Below are 18,281 nucleotides of genomic sequence, written 5' to 3'. Positions count from 1 at the left end.
CACCACTACCTTCTGTAAACCCTGTAAGTTATTTGTAAATCTGTGAACTTTTTTTTTCTGTACCGAAAGGGTCCAATGGCTTTAAGCAAAGTAGTGTCATTAGCATTTTGACTATGTCCCTCTTCTGTTTGCAATTCAACGTTAGGGCAACAGCTCAATACTTTAGGGCAACAGCTCAATAAGTTGGTTTTGTAAACGTATTTCACAACTGGTAACCTTTTTCCAACAAGGAACATTATTGTCCCGTTTTGTTTTAGTTCTATACTGTTTGAATGCGTAAAACTTCATATAAACAGACACAGCTCTCTTTTGTTCTGTACACTTAAAAACAAAATGCATTCTTTAACACTGTACAAACACTGTATGGACGTGTTCAACTCCACAAAGTGTGTCAGGTTTTTACAATTATGTGACCCTCTGCTTATCTTAGGTCAGCACCTCCTATGTAGCGTTTAACACACAATATTGTGACTTCTTCCAAAGTGTTGAATCGAGCTCAAAATAGAAGATGAACATGAAAACAACACTTTGTGGACTAACATACGTCCACAGTGATTATTAAAATATTGTAGAACAGTGCACAGACCACACGACTTTGTACAAGTAGTGACTTTCTTAAAGAATTAATACAGTCCCTCCGTAAAAGTCTCTGTTAGAACTTTGGTAAGCAATCGTTATTTTGATTTTGAAGCGGCTTGTTTCACTCAAGTGAGTACTTAACCCTCCTGGTTCACCGGTTTGCAGCCAGTAGACCAAAAACACATTTAGTTTATTACTCGTTCAGCTTTTAGCAAAATGAGCATAGGAAAAAAAAATACAAACATGGTTTTGTGTTGATTTTGTTTTGCAAGTTATCAGTACATTGTCTGGAAATGTTTGAAATCAACAATGTAGTTGAGGTATTATCGTTATCCCAATTGGATTGCACACTGCAGTACGTCATGTCACTGTTGTATATCCGACAGGGGTGGGGCATCGCAGGGGGGTTAAAAGAAAATCACCTTGTAAACTTCATGCGCTTCGCTAAGTTGGTCAAACTTGGTGTACATGCCGTTAAGCATGGCCACAACCTGCATTGGCTCGATACGTGAACAGATCTCAGTAAATCCAACAACATCACTGAACAAGATTGTCACATCTTTAAAAACCTGGAGAGGAAACAACAAAAGCACATTCATGAGTTAGTGTTACAACCAGTTCTGGGGCGCTTTACTCTCTCTCCCCCAATATTGCTCGATATTGGTCATCCTAGGGCCCCAGAAGTCGACCGATAGTGACAAATTTGGGGAGAACAAAAGGATTACAGCCGCCTCCAAGTACATGGGTCTAGTTAGGGTCTAACTTGGCGGTTGAGTTGGAGTGCGTTTTGGCGACCCGAACCAAAAACTGTTTCGGTTGTTGGTCGTTGGTTCTGCTGTTCAGACTGAACGATAACCGAGTTGTGAGTTCGGTTACCGTTTTGGTTATGACGTCAGAAACAGTTTTGGTTGGGGTCGCTAAAACGCACTCCAGGTATGGTGGTGTCTTGCCTCGCCTTCCACTTCTCGGATCCCGGTTCGAATCCCACCAAGGGGCACTATGTGGATGGGGTTTTTCAGTCCCTGACTTGACTACGTGGGTTTTTCTGGAATGATTCCCTGAGGTTTTCCTTCCACATATTAAACTGAACGATTTCTTCATTGTCTTCTCTCTTCTAGTTTGGCTCTAGATTAGAGCGTTTGTGAACAATGTATTATCCTTGACCAGAACACCAGAGCTTCATTTCAAACTTGTGAGGACTCCCTTGTGTTCTCTACTGGTATCATCCAATGCTACATCCTTTGCACCGATTCAACAAGTAGTCGCTAGTTGGCAGCATACTTAGCAGGGAAATCCTGAATTTTGCTCGGTAATGTCAGGCCGTGTCCGAAATGGCGACTGTGTTAGTCTATTTTATTAGGTGGATAACATAAAGTACTTACAATTCCGGCAACTGTTTTGATAGCAAAACACAATTAATCTGTGCTGTCTGTCCTCTTATAAAGTTTCTTGCTTAAGGGCACAAGTGCTAAGATCGGGTCTCGAACAAACACTCTGGTCAGAAACACAAGACGTGACACGCAACAATAGTCACTAATCTACCGTATGAAATGTGTTTGGCAATAGACCTTTTCACAAATACTGGGGCGCGTGCGTAAAGCTTGGAATTAGGTGCATTGTGGTCTAGCTGGTGATCAAATTTGATCAATATCTATCCCACAATGCACCTCATTCAACAGTCTGCGCTTGCGCACTGGTATTTGCAAAAAGGTCTATGTCAGCTGGGTGTGAAACAAGTACATACCTCACATGTACTTGTCGCTGGTTCCCCTCTCCTTAGTTTATCAGCGACAGCTTTGGGTATCATCTGGTATAGCAGCGAGTCTGTACGTTTCATCTCCTGGTCAAGTTTGCGCATGCTCTGTTCTAACTGCGCACTCTTTTGCAACTCCTGTAATAATTTCGGTCAAATATGATAATCACTGCTGATTGGTCAGTCTGAAAAATAGTGTACATTATCTCGAATCATTCAAAACAACAGAAAGTTACTGAATTACCAAATGTATCACCATGGTTTAGCCTGCTATTGTTCCTCTAGTTGCAACAAACTAACATCATAAATGCTTCTAGAGCGGGGCTTGAACCAATGACCTCTGGTGTAACGTGCTTACGCTCAACAAACTTTGCTATATCGCCTTCCTTTGTAGCTGTAAAGAAGCAATGGCACAGTGCTAGATAGCTCACTTTGTACAAAGATTGCGTACACAGAAAGGTCGTGATGATGGCCTTTGTTTTTTAAATGAACCAAGTTAGAATTGAATTGACTATGGTCGACCTTAGTGCGATTTTGCATGGTAGCCAAAATGGACTAGAGGAAAACAATCAAGTATAAAGTATTAAAACACCCCTTACACATATTCTGCCTTTTCATTCATTTAGAGCGCGTCACATGATATATTATGTATTGTTTTACAATAAACGGCAGCCGTGTGATAGTGCATCGTTTGCCATGTGATAGTCCGACGACTATCACACGGCGTGCAGTTCCTAGACCTCTTTGTATAACCACCTCCAACCCAATCAGTTTTGCATCTGTGTATCTGAAATAAGTGTACGAACGTTACGTGGACGAGGATGATAAATAGTCTGTAACCATTTTGGATTACATGACACGGGAGTAATAGTTTTAACCATAGCACTCGAAGCAGTCCACAGGTGTATGCTATCAACCAAAAGTATATCTACATATATGAAGAATGCTATTTTACCTGATCCAAAGCGAGCTTGAGTTCCGCTGACTGCTGAGTACCAGCTAAGACGAGGTCTCTACTCGAGTCGTGCATACTCAGGTCATTTATGTACAACCCTGTTTGAAACATTGCGTCTAAGTTCGGCATACTGTGCAAGAGACAGACAAATACACAGAAAAACAAGTTATTAATATCAATTTCTGGCAAACAAACAAAAGAGTTGATCACAAAATGTTGCTTTAAGGTCTCGTGCGGATTCAAATTTTGGGATAGGAGATCTGGGTGAGGTATTTGCATTGATGTAAAGACAATAATATAGGTTTGTCCAGCTTATTTCGGTAAGCAAGCATTCAATTAATTAGCATCATGCTAACTTAGGAATATATGACCCAAATCCACTTTAACTAGGGTTTCTTTTTAGGTAATAATGCATTCAATTTGTACACATTTTCGACACATTATTTTGTTTGTTTTTTCTCATTAATAGTTTGAGTCATTCTATTTAATGAATAGTTGTATTTAAGAATGCATTTTGACCATTCTCAAAATGTAATTTTGTTACATAACTACAAATAATGAATTTAATGATTGACCAGATCTTGCTTGAATGAGTTTGGGCAAGTACGTGTTGTTTTTTAATAGTTTTTTTTTCTTTTATGCAAGTACCCAGACACTCAACAAGGCGTGAAAGGCCACTTCCAGGTGTGGGCTAGAATTCAACTGTGTTCCTAGCACCTAGTGACAGTTGCCATCTACTCCTGGGGCTGAAACGGGGCTACCCTTTACAGTCCATACAGATGAGGTCTGGGCATAATTCGTCACAAGCCTGGCAGGTAGAGCAGAAAGCACTAACTCCCAACTTTACGAAGCTGAAGTCTTTCACTCACTAAGTCAGAGTTTAGTTTAGTTTCCTTATAAAACTACGTTTCTTCATAGGGAGCTGTTTCTCACAATTCGTATTACCAACAACAGCCCTTCTTTGATCGTTACCAAGTCAGTTTTTATGCCGACAATTATTTTGAGAATCAACCAATAGGGTCCGGTTCCTTTAAACTTTAACAATACTTACAAAGGAGTAGCAAGGAATATATAGGCGTCCCATTCAGGTACGTGTTTCATCTGACCCTTCAAGCGCAGTCTCCGTGGATGGAAGTCCTCAGCAATGATTTCTGTTGCCATAAAATTGTAACAAACTCAATGTTAATATGTATCCCACAACAACCATAAACCACTTGTCATAGTCTGGTATCTCAAAATAAGCTTCGAGTCAAGACTTGTCATGCCGACGGCTTCCCAGTAAATGACCGCAAATAACTGTTTCGATCATTGGTCAGTGAATAACCAGTTGCCGATTCATTTTTATTGTTTACGACCGCCCAAAACGCACCGTTGTTTAGGCTGTTTACCTATAAGTACCCGGGTATACATGACGAGTTGTATGATTATGATACTTTTATAGAATTGACCAAGCACGTACTAACGGAGTTCTTGCCTTAGAAGCTAGTACGCAACAACGGTTTTTATATTTAGTGAATACTATTTACTTGCAAGAGGGCTATGAAAGAATGTATGGTCAAAATATATTTACAATTTATAACGGTAGTTTGGAATACCATGATCAGATTCGAACTAAACGGGAGCAAAGCTTGACCCATGCATTGGGCCCAAAAGTCCCAGTATTTAGGTCAGCGTTTCTGATTCGGTCACCGTTGGTCTATCCTAAGGCCGTATCCGGATTGTCGGCTACAGCTACGGCTACGACTGTTGCCAAGGGTGTTGTTAAGGATGTCCTATACCTCAACTCGTGACGACGCCTTAATCCGTAGCCGTATCCCTAGCTGTAGCCGCAATCTGACACTCTATGTGGGAGGGATTTAAAAGTTAATCAAAAGGACTGTAATTAGGGACCAATCCATTTTAAGTGTTAAGAGTAAACCCTAAGCATTAAATTGAAAAAGTAACATCTATCATATTTAATTTAAATCTAAAAAGTGGATTAGTCCCTTACTTCTATCCTTCGGATTAACCTTTAAATCCCTTTCGATACAGGCCAAAATTGCTGTGACATTGACAGGTAACACCCCATTCCATGATCCCAGGACAATGCTATTGGCTCGGGCCAAGTCCGAATTGGCGTCTTCAGCTACGGCTGTTGCTAATGGTGTTGCCAGGGAAATCCTAATACCTCACCGCATATTGACGTGGGAAAATAGCCGTAGCCCTTAGCTGTAGCAGCCAACTCCGAGACGGGCACATAGTTTTAGAGAAGATGCGGACAATCAAGCAAAGGGAACCCCTATTGACCGGGCCAAGGCTCTGACGTGGGTGCGTGGATTCGGTCAGCATTGTAGATCCGAATCAAATGGGAGACTTTTTGGACACTTGGTGGCAGCAGACCTACCAGGTAAAATCCATTGTAAACAATGGAAATATACCTGGTAAGTCTGCTGCCACCTAGCGTCCCAAAGTGTCCCATTGGACTGTACGCTGTTAATATCACTATAATTGTTTTCTACTGTACTAGGTCTGGAATTTCATATTCGAGAAGGCAACGCCATTTTCGTTTTGAAAAAAAGTGCACTTCCATTTTAAGGGGCACCAAGGCAAAGAGAAGGGCTACATAGGCCGTGGCCTCCGTGACCGCCGCGAAATTCCAGGCCTGCTGTAAATGCTACTAAGCCTGGGTCAGTCACCGTTTGGTCGTCCTTGTGGCCATGCACTCAAAATCAAAACCGGTTTAACTTTAACTTCAACAGACTTAAGTGCTTAGTGTATAATTAATTTTATAAATCATTCAATTAAAACGCACAGCAACGTCTTTGCTAAAATGATTTTCGGATATTATGGAGTTATTGCAAATAGGTTTTAATGAAGTCATGTTTGACACAACGAACCACACACTAATAACAATGCTAAACCAACATATTAGACAATCTGGCACAATACAGTCCCAACGTTACTGGTTTATCTTTCAGTATGACATTACTACAACTATTGTCTGGATCTTGCCGACGGTAACTGGTGCTGCATAAATATTTAGTTTTTTCCTCCAAGGTATGTGGGACTACATTTGAGTAAGGAGACCTTTACAGCCAATCAAACCAGGAACACCGGGGCGAACCCCTTCTCTATAAGTGCACCGAATTCCTTTACGTGCCATGCACAAAACACGGGACCAACGGTTCTACGTCCCATCCGAAGGACACGGATGTCACGACTTTAGAGCCCAACTTAAATGCGGGGTGAACTTTTAAATTTGAAATTACTTCACAAGTTAATGACCAAAATACAAAACTTACATTGAAAAGAGCACTGTATTGTTGAAAACGACTCTTGTAATTAATTTACTTTTCAGGAAAGAAAAGTAGTAAAACAATAAATAATATTTGCATTGAGAGGGGTACTGTTAAAATATTACTAAACGAAAAGACTAAGGCCCGTTTGTGTAAGACAAAACTTTCCGTAAGACAGAGGAACAGTCAATATTGAACAAAATCCAGCAGGTACACGACCCTTCCCATGCTACTTAATTCATACGTACCGAGTAAGTCAACAATATGCTAATTAATTGCCAATTGCTAATTAGACTCACTAAAGACTCACTTGTTTTGTCTTTGATTTTGACTTTTGATCTGTGTTGGACATATCCAAGCGCTTTGTAACCTATGGAAAAGGCGCTATATAAATGCTAGCTTATTATTATTATTAGTATTATTATTATTAATAATTGAAAATGTTACGCACTAAGGGATAAGCGATGATTCTCTTACCACGAGTCAACTTGTAAACGGCATTTTTCACCCTCTGTAAGGGCGTCAATGGGGAGATTGAAACACCTGTCAAAGACAGTCAAGACGCGAGGTACTGTTACTTCAAGAACAAACCTATTATGTTTTGGTTTGTGCTTTTTGGTTCTCCCCGAAGAAAAAAATCATGCCAGGTTAAGTCATTCCGTTAATACGAAAAATAGAAACCAAAGTAGGACATTGAAGCTGGACATAACCATGTATGGTACATTTTACTACCATAATTCAGACGATTTTTTCGTTTTTTTATTGATTTGCGTATTTAAAAAAATGTATCTTATATAACACTTGAAACACTGCAAACAATCAAAGAGCCTATCGAATAATTGTTAGTAGACGGATACAAAGAAATAAAATCATAGTCATAAGCATTACAGTGTATTGCTTAAAAATGGTGTAATGGGACAGACTTATTAAGGCAGTGTACACTTTAGGTAATTGTCACAGACTGGTATCCTCACTTGGTGTATTTAACAATTGCATCAATGAACAAACCGCTACAAGTTTTGCCTCACTAAGTCATCAAGGAAAACCACCCTTGTAACATAGAATTGTAAGCTTCCAAATGCCTTAGAAAAGCATCACGCCCAAAACCTGAAAACGACTCAAACAACGTTTTATACTAAATTCTCTGCAGTGCTCCTCACAACGAAAGTTGCTATGGTCATGTTCAAGTTTAAGTGACTGTTCACCACCATGGAGACTACGATGGTTTCAAAGTGGAGACATCAACGTAAATCAGCGTAACTGGCGCCGTCATAATCATCACACCTTTCCACAACTATTAAATAACGAGAAGCTGATCACCATCGGGACAGCGAAATCCCTCTTCTAACACTCTAAGAATCGACCAGAAAGCACTGACTAACATCCTAAACGGAACACTCCTAGTTGTTTCCGATGTTTCTGTTAAACGTGAAAGTTGATTGATGGTTGGTCAAAGAACAAGGTTGACGATTCGACGCAGACAAAAATGAAAACTTGTGAATGATTCCCGGAAAGGAGCTACACCAATAAACTTTGTAAGTTCAGAGGGACATAAAATAATTGCCTGACATCGATGAGATAAAAAAAAAAAAAAAAAAACGCTCAGTGAGCGATAATCTCAAAAACGGGTAATATTATTTATTTATCTACGAATAATTATACGACAGAAATATTTCAATTGATGATTTCTACTAAAATAGTCATTAAACCGTGTAAATTGTGTGTGAGCCTAATTTCTTCCATTTCAAACTAAATAAAATAAAATAAAATAACTGCCTGACATCGATGAAAAAAAACAAAAAAACCGCTCAGTGAGCGATAATCTCAAACACGAGTAATAATTACTTCTCTACGAATAATTACACGAAAGAAATATTTAAATAGATGATTTCTACTAAAAGTAGTCATTAAACCGTGTAAATTTTGTGTGAGCCTGGTTTGTTCCATTTCAAAACTAAGTTAATTTGAATCAACGACATAAGAACACAAATTTGACTTTTACTTAAAAGTAGGGGCCCTACCTAAATCTATATGAATACTATCTACTAAGGTTTGCGGTAACAGTATTGTAACGATAATCTCTAATTGAGTTGAGGGTGCTTCTGAAAAGAACCGAATGTTTCAACTCACTGCAAACCATTGTGATCGTTGTTCCAATTGCGGGCAACCTCTTTGTAACATGCCCCGACTGATACTCAGACAAGCTGTTACCCATTCTCCATTTTAACATTTCTCAAAACCGGTCTATGTTTATTTAAGTCATAGCTACCTTGAATTTAGTCTGTGTGCCAGGGCAGAAATGGCGGATCAGAAATGTTCAATATTGTTACTATTACTGGAAAGCTTTGTTAAAAAAGGCACATTCCTGCTACTAAACCATCCAAATATAGCCTCACAGGTTTAGTACTCTGGAACGGAAACATTGAAAACAAAACGACAAAATACTAATCAAAACCGGGACCTCTTTGTCGAATGATTTGCGTTTTAAAGTAAGTGAAATTAGTATCGTATTCCTGTTGTGGCTTATATCAAGTTTGTGGTGGCGAGTTTTTCAAGCGTCCTACACAAAAGTACACGTGTTTTTCATCTCTGAAAACGCAAATGCGTCTTGAACAATAATGCGTTCGTTGTAATCGGACAAAGAGATACAGGGACAACAACACAGCTGAAGGACATACAAATATTCATCAAAATGTTAGGGTGAAGGTCTACAAATTATTGTGCTTAGTAAGGAACAAAAAAAGCAGGCTGAACAGGGAGGTCAATCGCAATAAATTGCCCATCCATTTTACGTTAATGACCCAATGGCTCAAAGTAAACATACTCACTCCCGATTCGACGAAAAGCATGTATACTTTCCGAGGTTTTGTGGCCAGCCAACTCTGAAATTATTTAATTGAGCTTTGCCGTAACGACCACGTGACCCTTAATTTGGGTTAACCGGTCAGGGCCCAATTTCAAAAAGCTGGTAAGCATACTAATTTGCTAAGCACATAGACATATTGCTAATCAGAAATAGGTTACCAGTCAAATCACATTACTGATGTTTGCTAGGCAGTATTATCTGCCTAATAGCTTCATGACATTCGACCCGGATAGTCAAAATAGCCTTGGAACAACACCCCACTGCCTGACGAGGTACGTGGTTAAATAGTGGTTCCACTTAAAGGCAGTTGACACTATTGGTAATTACTCAAAATAAATATTATCATATACTTGATTACGAGAAATGTGGAGAGGTTGATAGTATGTGAGAAACAGCTCCCTCTGAAGTGACGTAGTTCTCGAGAAAGAAGTAATTTTCTACGAATTTGATTTCGAGACCTCAGATTTAGAATTTGAGATCTCGAAATCAAGCATCTGAAAGCACACAACTTCGTGTGGCCATGGTGCGACAAGGGTGTTTTTTCTTTCGTTAATATCTCGCAACTTCGACGACCGATTGAGCTCTAGTTTTCACAGGTTTGTTGTTTTATGCATATGTAGAAATACACCAAGTGAGAAGACTGGTCTTTGACAATTACCAATAGTGTCCATGGCCTTGCTCAAGGCAGACGCATTATTCGCTCCGAAAAGACGCCGCTGTAAACCCACCCGTATACCCTGTTCGTGGTGCGTGCGATCACACCACATGACCCACCCGTATACACACTGTCAGATCGTACAAATACTGTTCACACAAGTCATCGCACTCGTACCACTAACCGCATGCGGATAGTGTACGGGGGCACCGTGTCGTGCGATGTTACGCAGAGTGAATACGGGTGGGTTTTATACAACGGCGGTCTTTTTTCGGAGTGAATAATTCGACTGCCTTGAGCATGGCTATAGTGTCCACTGTCTTTAATAGGAACCATTGGAAGTTGAATTTGTAAGGGTAAGTTAAACATGGAATCTGGGAATACGATTGGACTACTAAGGACGAACACACAGGAAACAGGTATCGAGAATCGTATATAATATTATGTTAGTGCTACATAGTCCTTAGTTCGCATGCCCATTTAAGGGAACACGTTGCCTTGGATCGGTCGAGTTGGTCTTTGAAAAGCGTTCTGTAACCGTTTGTAATAAAATCGTTATGGTTAGCAAGATGTTGTAAAAGTAGAATACAATGATCTACACAAATATGCCTCGAGATTGCGTGGTTTTCGTTTTACCTCGTCGACAAACACGGTCGGCCATTTATGGGAGTCAAACATTTGACTCCCATAAATGGCCGACCGTGATAGTTCGCGACGTAAAATGAAAACCGTCCAATTTTGAGTGATACTTGTGTGGATCATTATATTCTACTTTTAAAACATCTTTCTAACCATATACATTTCATAACAAACGGTTTCAAACGCTTTTCATAGACCAGCTCGTCCGATCCAAGGCAACGTGTTCCTTTAAAGTAGAGATATTGCATGCCATTGCATCATAAATAGGCAACCAGTGTTAACGCCAACATCTAACTAATCAATCATTCCATGCTATTGTTGAATATAGTCACGACAAATATAGATTCACTACACATGTGTTTTGAACAAACGGAAACACATCCGAAAAATTTCACCGACACAATTTAATACAACTCAAAAATGTGTCCCTTGATGGATAGAAATAATTAACAGTTTGCAAGGATCTGAAGTTATTAGTCCTAGAATTTCTTTTTTTGAAGAATTCCTACATAATCGATTGTTGAGATCGAACTGTTCCCTTCAGCCCTTTTCACTTGTTGAACATTTATTGAACATCCATCGCAACAAATGTTTTGACAAATGATTGTTCATTTGTTGTCATCAGTGGGGCCTGATTTGGCTTGATTTTACACTGCAGTTTTTTTTTTACGTAACAAAACATCAACCATTGTGCGAGAATATAGTGCAAACATCATTGTTATAGCTCGGTAACAAACTGTGAAGTTTGATTGGTCGAGAACAAGTCATGTGACGCACAACAAAAACGCATGTTACATGACTCGACGGGCCGGGTAACATGAAAAGTGATGTACACCGGTGTACATCACTTTGATCGATCCCGGCGTTGGTCAATTTCCAGCGCTGTGTACGAAACAACCGCGGGTTCGAGGGAATTGTTTCTTGTTCGTCTGCTTATAAAACAATGAATAGTCCGTCGTAATAATGTTTGAAGATGACAACATAACTTCGAGAAGAGTAATAACAATTATGCAAAGGTATAACAAAGGGAAAACGGCACCCTCGGCTTCGCCTCGGATGCCATTTTCCCCCTCGGGTGTACAAAACGCCATGGACTCCGTCACAGCGTGCACCAATTGTATACTGTTAACCATCGAATATTAGTAGCATTTCACAACAATTCGGGAAAGGTCCACAGTGGGAAAAAAAATTCCAAAACCAATGGGAGCTGTTGTAAAAACAGTGTTTATAAACAGAAAAGGGGCAATGGGAGGCAAACGGTTGCAGGCGAAAACAAGCTTGTGTGGATCTGTTTGTGACTATTTCATTGTAAATGGAGAGTTTATTATTTTGTTCTATAAATGGACCTTTTGTAAGTCCTAAATGACATTTTGTTTTTCACTCGGGGCTCCCTTCACAAGGAATTGTTGAAAAATGTGTGGCTAATGCAAAATAATGTATAGACAATTAATTGTCTTCAAACAACGGTGAATATAATCTGTATCTACTTCATAAATTTCTTGAATAATCTGTTAGTTAGTATAAAACGTCACACATGTCTATACATCTCATTTTAATACGGATTTCATAACCGTTGTTAAAATTTACCACAGCCGAACAGGGGGAAGGAAATATACATCGTATAGTTCTAATTATATGTCTTACTTTAAGTTTTCAATTTTATTTCAAGTAAAACAAAACATGACCGACACCATGACAAACTACAGCTTAAACTTAGAACCAATTCCATTGAAAATAGATCCTGCTTCCACTTGATGACGACGCCATTCAATTATCACAAATCATAACAATGACAAATTGACCGTGATAACGCAGTCAAGCGCAAATAGGAAGTTTTGGTGCCGTACAATCGATCTGGCTTTAATATAATTACACTCATACCTGGCTGCAGAGTTGGAACCAACTTCTTGTCATTGGTCATTTTACAGGTTCAATTCAAACAAAGTAGCTTCGAATCGGGCCACTAGCAGCTTCGAAATTGACACGCTTCTTTGACACGTGATCAACAACGTTTAATGCTTCGAATGATTACTGACAAGGTCGAGAGTTATCTATGGGTGCGTTCGTTTAGCTTCCCTGGGTCGACCCCGGTGTGTGGCGGGTTTTAATTCCAGGACGAACGTGGGTAATTATCTGCACACGTTCGTCCTGGAAAAAGAAAACGCCACACACCGGGGTCGACCCTGGGAGGCTAATCGAACGCACTCTATATACAGTAGCCTGTGTGTGTGGTGCATGGAAACAAATAATGCAAGTAAGCTACAGTGGGTGAATTTGTATGTGCGTTTGCGTTCCATACAAATGGTGGACACAAATGGTGGTTAGACGTTTTTTTAAGGTGACACCCCGGAAAGGTGTACCTCATTGGTGCGTGTGAAAGAGCGTGAGAGGTTATTGCTTAAAGGTCACCACGGTGATTCAAGAATTTATTATTATGTTGAACCATCTCTCACACTTACAACATCACCACCCAACGATAAAACACGCATTTTAAACCGTAACAGCAGGTCTAATGATATCTCTCAACAATAGACAGAAACTTGCATCAAGGATAAATAATGTTAAGTTTAATTTTACCCGCACATCGATTCGTGTTAAACAGTCTAGTTTCCCGAGCTCTGGAATTCACAGGAACAATACTGGGCTGTGATTCGAATGCACGACCAATATCTAGATCTCACCAATGAGATTGCCCGTTAGTTAGAATCCTATCGTTATTCAAATTAACTGTTTTAGAGTTCAGTAATGAATATTCATCAAGGGAGGCAGTGGATAATAAAGTATTGTTCGTGCTACGCTAGGACTGAAAACCATAAAAGCACTTTCCAGAGAGAAAGAACAAAACATGGGGAAACAAATTATTTTGTTGTTTTGCAGCAGGAGCCATTTTAGAGTAAAGCCATAAAAAAAAAATAACCAGTAGTGTGATTGAAATAAAAAAGAGATAATTAAATAAATGAAGAAGAAAAAGAAGAGATCATTTAAAAAACAAAACAGCTTCGTAATTTGGGTAAACTACAATTAAAATTGAAAAATTGTTCTCCCAATGTTTCACGTGTGTGACTCAGGATACGATCATGACTAAAATGGGGAACAATTAAAATCTGAGACACATAGAATTAACTTATGCATACTTTGGTTTTTGAGATAAATGGTTGGTACTTCTTGCGTCTTCTTTGGCAGTAGTTTCACTATGGAAATAAATACACGGACCACGTCTTCCGTGCAGGGTCGTGGGGACGGAGCTCCGCTGGCCCCAACAAGCAGCCCCCCCCCCCCCTAAGAGGAACAAACCACCTGCCTCCCTTAGGTGTAATTTGATTGACCCTTTATTTAATGGCTTACCGTTGGCATCATCACCGCATAACGAGTGTCTCGAATCTGGCCGGAAAACAACACCACACGACAAATAGTGATTACAATAGAGGTGACGTTAGAAGATATACATGAATTCTAAAAGTTTCTACCAAAAAGACATGCCTGCTTAGCTCTCAGTATCAATGCAAATAAATTCAAATGCAATGGGTACTTTGTAACGCTAGGTGGCAGCAGACCTTACATGCATTGTCAACTGACTTCGGCTACAGCTACGGCTAGATTAGCGCGTCTGTCAGAGTTAAAGACTAGGCACAAGTGTGCGATCTAGCCATAGCTGTAGCCGAAGTCACCGTTTCAGACATGACACGAGTATAATCCAACAATGGATTTACCTGGTAAGTCTGCTGCCACCCAGCGTCCCAAAAGTCCCCCATTACCTACCACTACATATCGTGAAAACAACTCCATGGGCGGATTGCACAAGGTAGTCTAAAACACCAGCTTTTACAGTATAGCCGGATAACTTGAGAAGCGCAAAGAAAAGAGAAGCGCATTTGAGAGAGAACAATTCTAATAAAACGGTCTATATTTTTGAAGTTAGTCTTAACACTTGAGCCTGTACTGAGCTGGTGATGATCGTTTTTTTCCCCTTTTTTTTGCGCTACATTGTGCAGCGATGATTCTGTAGTGAAGCATTTACTTCGTCTGCAATTTTGTCCAACCCTTTTCGGTTTTCACCTCATCGTCATCAAAATGCTTAGTTGTGATAATTTCTTTGTGGTTCATTGAACCCTCTACATGTACCAACTAATCTGTTTGACTGCAGATTGGTTGCTTAATGTTTGAACCATGATTACCTTCCCGCTCCAATGTAACTGTGTCCTTTTGCTTTACATATTGATTGCCAACATATAACAACCAAAGACTGGAATGCTCGTTTGTGCATTTTATTCCTCACTGACCTATCTTAGACAGGCCTGTTGCAACGAATGAGTAAGCTAAGGTCATCTAATGCAGAAGCTGGCTATATCTGACTGGTCTGAAACCGCTGTCTTAGACCGTTTTGTGCAATCCGCCCAATGATTAACAAGACAGGACTTCACACATTGTTTGACCTGAAATAAACTCTAAAACTTCCTTTTAATGTTGCTGTTCGACATGCAGATTGATGCTTAGTTTCGTTATTACACAAGCAGTTAAAACATAATCAGTACATGCAATCCTAAAGGAACACTTACAAAAAAAATGAATTAGACTTGCGTTTTGAGGAGGGTCGACCTTTCCACGCTTGGTGGCGCACTCTTTCGTTAACCAACAGTGTCTGGCCGCATTCGAATTTATATGCGACTTTGGCTACCACCTTGGTCATTGGCTACAACTACACCGTCTGTTGGTGGTCTGACCACAGCCACAGCCAAAACCACTATAGGGGACTTTTAGGACGCTAGATGGCATCAGGTAAATCCCTTATTCGCGATAGAGTGCGCACGGTCAAGTTAAAGGAACACGTTGCCCTGGATCGGACGAGTTGGTCTATAAAAAGCGTTTGCAACCGTTTGTTATGAAATGCATATGGTTGGAAAGATGTTTTAAAAGTAGAACATAATGATCCACACAAATATCACTCAAAATTGCGTGGTTTTCCTTCTACGTCGCGAACTAACACGGTCGGCCATTTATGGGAGTCAAAAATTTGACTCCCATAAATGGCCGACCGTGTTTGTCGACGAGGTAAAACGAAAACCACGCAATTTCGAGGCATGTTTGTGTAGATCATTGTATTCTACTTTTTCAACATCTTTCTACTCATATGCATTTTATAACAAACGGCTACAGAACGCTTTTCAAAGACCAACTCGACCGATCCAAGGCAACGTGTTCCTTTAAGGAGACCTTTTCGGCTTGGTGGTCTAGCTAGTGATAAGACGTGATTGTTAGCTAGACCAGCGTGCACCTAACGCACGTGTACGGAGGGGTTGCGATAAGTTCTACGTAAATTTACCTGGTAAGTCTGCTGCCACCTAACGTTCCAAAAAGTCCAGTTCGGACACGGCCTTGTTCCTGCTTTACATGCATTGATTGGTGTTATTCAACCGCAATGCAAATGGACCGACGTTTCATGCTTTATAGAAAGTAGCAAGGCCCATACCCATTGTCTCCATCTTGGAAACAGACAAATGAAAAAAAGAAACAACGAAAGGGCCGCTCAAGAAAAATGATGATGAAAAACAAATAAGTCATTCATGCGATTTGATTATCTGCCTAAACGATACAACTGTTTAGTCAAACAGCACATAGACACATCCCGCAACCTCAGATGAAAAAGAAACCACACTTGTGAAATAGTGAACTCGTCACTAGGAACGATTCGCTGATTTTCATTTGTGATTTAAAGCTGTCTTCGGTAAATAAGCCACCAGAAAATCATCGGTGGTTGCTCTGCAAGTTCATGTTTACTCACCAGAGACAAGAAGATTGCCATATTTATTGTATTAAACACAATGCCTCTTTGGTTAGTGGATAGCTTTGAGCTTGTAGCGTGTTAGTTCAACTCACACAAAGCGTCACCCTGATTGGTCAAATCAAACTTATCAGGTATAACCTGATAACATCGGCCTACCTTAAAGTAAATAAAAACTTCCCACTGCCCCTGCTGATCTGATGTCCTCAGATAAAGTTTGGTTTGTCGGACAAACAGTCACAAACACTCCCCACAACCCAAAGTAAAACACCACGGTAAATCTTCACGGGAAATAATAAACTCCGATTTTTCTTTTTAAGAAGAATGGTCGTTAAAGGCAGATTTGTATTTTTAAGAAGAATGGTCGTTAAAGGCAGTGGACACTATTGGTAATTACTAAAAATAATTATTATCATAAAACCTTTCTTGATTACGAGCAATGGGGCGAGATTAATGGTATAAAACACTGTGAGAAACGGCTTCCTCTGAAGTGTCATAGTTTTTGAGAAAGAAGTAATGTTCCATGAACTTGATTTCGAGACCTCAAGTTTAGAACTCGAGGTCTCGAAATCAACCATCTAAACACACACAACTTCGTGTGGCAATGGTGTTTTTTTCTTTAATTATTATCTCGCAAGTTTGATGACCGATTGAGCTCAAATTTTCACAGGTTTGTTGTTTTATGCATATGTTGAGATACACTAACTGTGAAGGCTAGTCGTTGACAATTACCAATAGTGTCCACTGCCTTTAACACAATTGTGATAATACATATTTAGTCATTTAATCTCATTGTACAGCAATAAAGACTCTCACTGAAAAGAAATTCTAAGCATTGTACAAGCCCAGCACCAAACGGTGAGAAGACAAGAAAGGGAGTTTTAGATGAGGAAGAGTTAAAGGGAAAATTGACGCAGTTAAGTGGGGACTGAAAACCCAAACCCATAACAAAATCGTGCCCTGGGAGTGATTTGAACCGGGATATTTTACTCCGCCATGCTTGTCAATCGCGTAGACGGTGTACAACGTAAACATCGCTGTTATGCAAGGGCTTTGTTTATCGACGAAACTCTGTAGTTAGTAATAGTCCGACCCTACTACGAATGTGCATAAAGTGTTTTTTTTTTTGTTTTTTTTTTACATACATGTAAAGTGCATTAGATTAGTTAAATAGGCCTATTAAAATGTCAATAATTGTAGACAAGAGCCTAATCTTCACGTAGAATCATATAAGTATTGTCAAGCAGTTGATCTAATAAAACATAATTTCATTATCACTACAACAGTCACATTGTTCTGCATCTATAATGCGTGTTTCTCCGTAATATTCTGTGTTAGACCTATCCCTAGATGGTATAGGTTTAAATCAAATCAGCGAAACATTGCATGAACGCTGCAAAAACTGGGGGTGTTAAAATTGATTCATCCTTGTGTCTATAAGTGACAACACCAACATGGTGTCGTAAGCAAAATATCAAGAGAGGGCGCTGTTGAACCCACACAAAGGTATAGGCGTTGCGTTCACGAATCGTAGAAACTGCATAGAAACCGCCCCATATTCCTTCCCACAATGCATTGCGGTTCTGAATCGCGATAAACCTTATCGTTGGTGAAAATAACGCCGTGTCGTTGTTGTCAAAATACCGAGTGAATTAATCTAACAGCCCAGTTTTTGCAGTGAACTATTTCTTTAAACACTGAGATAAAACTTATGGGACTCCGAAAAACGCAAAAGAAAGGGTCACTCTTGGAAAATGTTCGATGATAGTGGTTATACATA

At 39.7% G+C, this 18,281-nt stretch overlaps 1 protein-coding gene across 5 annotated transcripts in view; it reads right to left on the bottom strand.

Moving 5' to 3' along the window:
• The window catches only part of LOC139953497 (soluble guanylate cyclase 88E-like), a 142,069-nt gene that overhangs the window by 15,344 nt on the left and 108,444 nt on the right, over positions 1 to 18,281 (bottom strand). For 3 of the 5 annotated variants that reach the window (XM_071952917.1, XM_071952920.1, XM_071952918.1), the window contains exons 6-10: positions 14,068 to 14,103; positions 4,339 to 4,438; positions 3,288 to 3,417; positions 2,324 to 2,470; positions 1,002 to 1,148 (exon numbers count right to left, since the gene is read on the bottom strand). In XM_071952917.1, the coding sequence (XP_071809018.1) occupies positions 1,002 to 1,148; positions 2,324 to 2,470; positions 3,288 to 3,417; positions 4,339 to 4,438; positions 14,068 to 14,103 (560 nt within the window). The remainder of the gene's footprint in view (positions 1 to 1,001; positions 1,149 to 2,323; positions 2,471 to 3,287; positions 3,418 to 4,338; positions 4,439 to 14,067; positions 14,104 to 18,281) is intronic. The other 2 variants (XM_071952919.1, XM_071952922.1) reach the window with 1 other exon arrangement.

The sequence above is a fragment of the Asterias amurensis genome, chromosome 22 (assembly GCF_032118995.1).
Source record: "Asterias amurensis chromosome 22, ASM3211899v1".
Lineage (NCBI taxonomy): Eukaryota > Metazoa > Echinodermata > Asteroidea > Forcipulatida > Asteriidae > Asterias > Asterias amurensis.
Note: the sequence above shows the minus strand (reverse complement) of the source record. Positions and strands in the feature narration are given on the sequence as shown.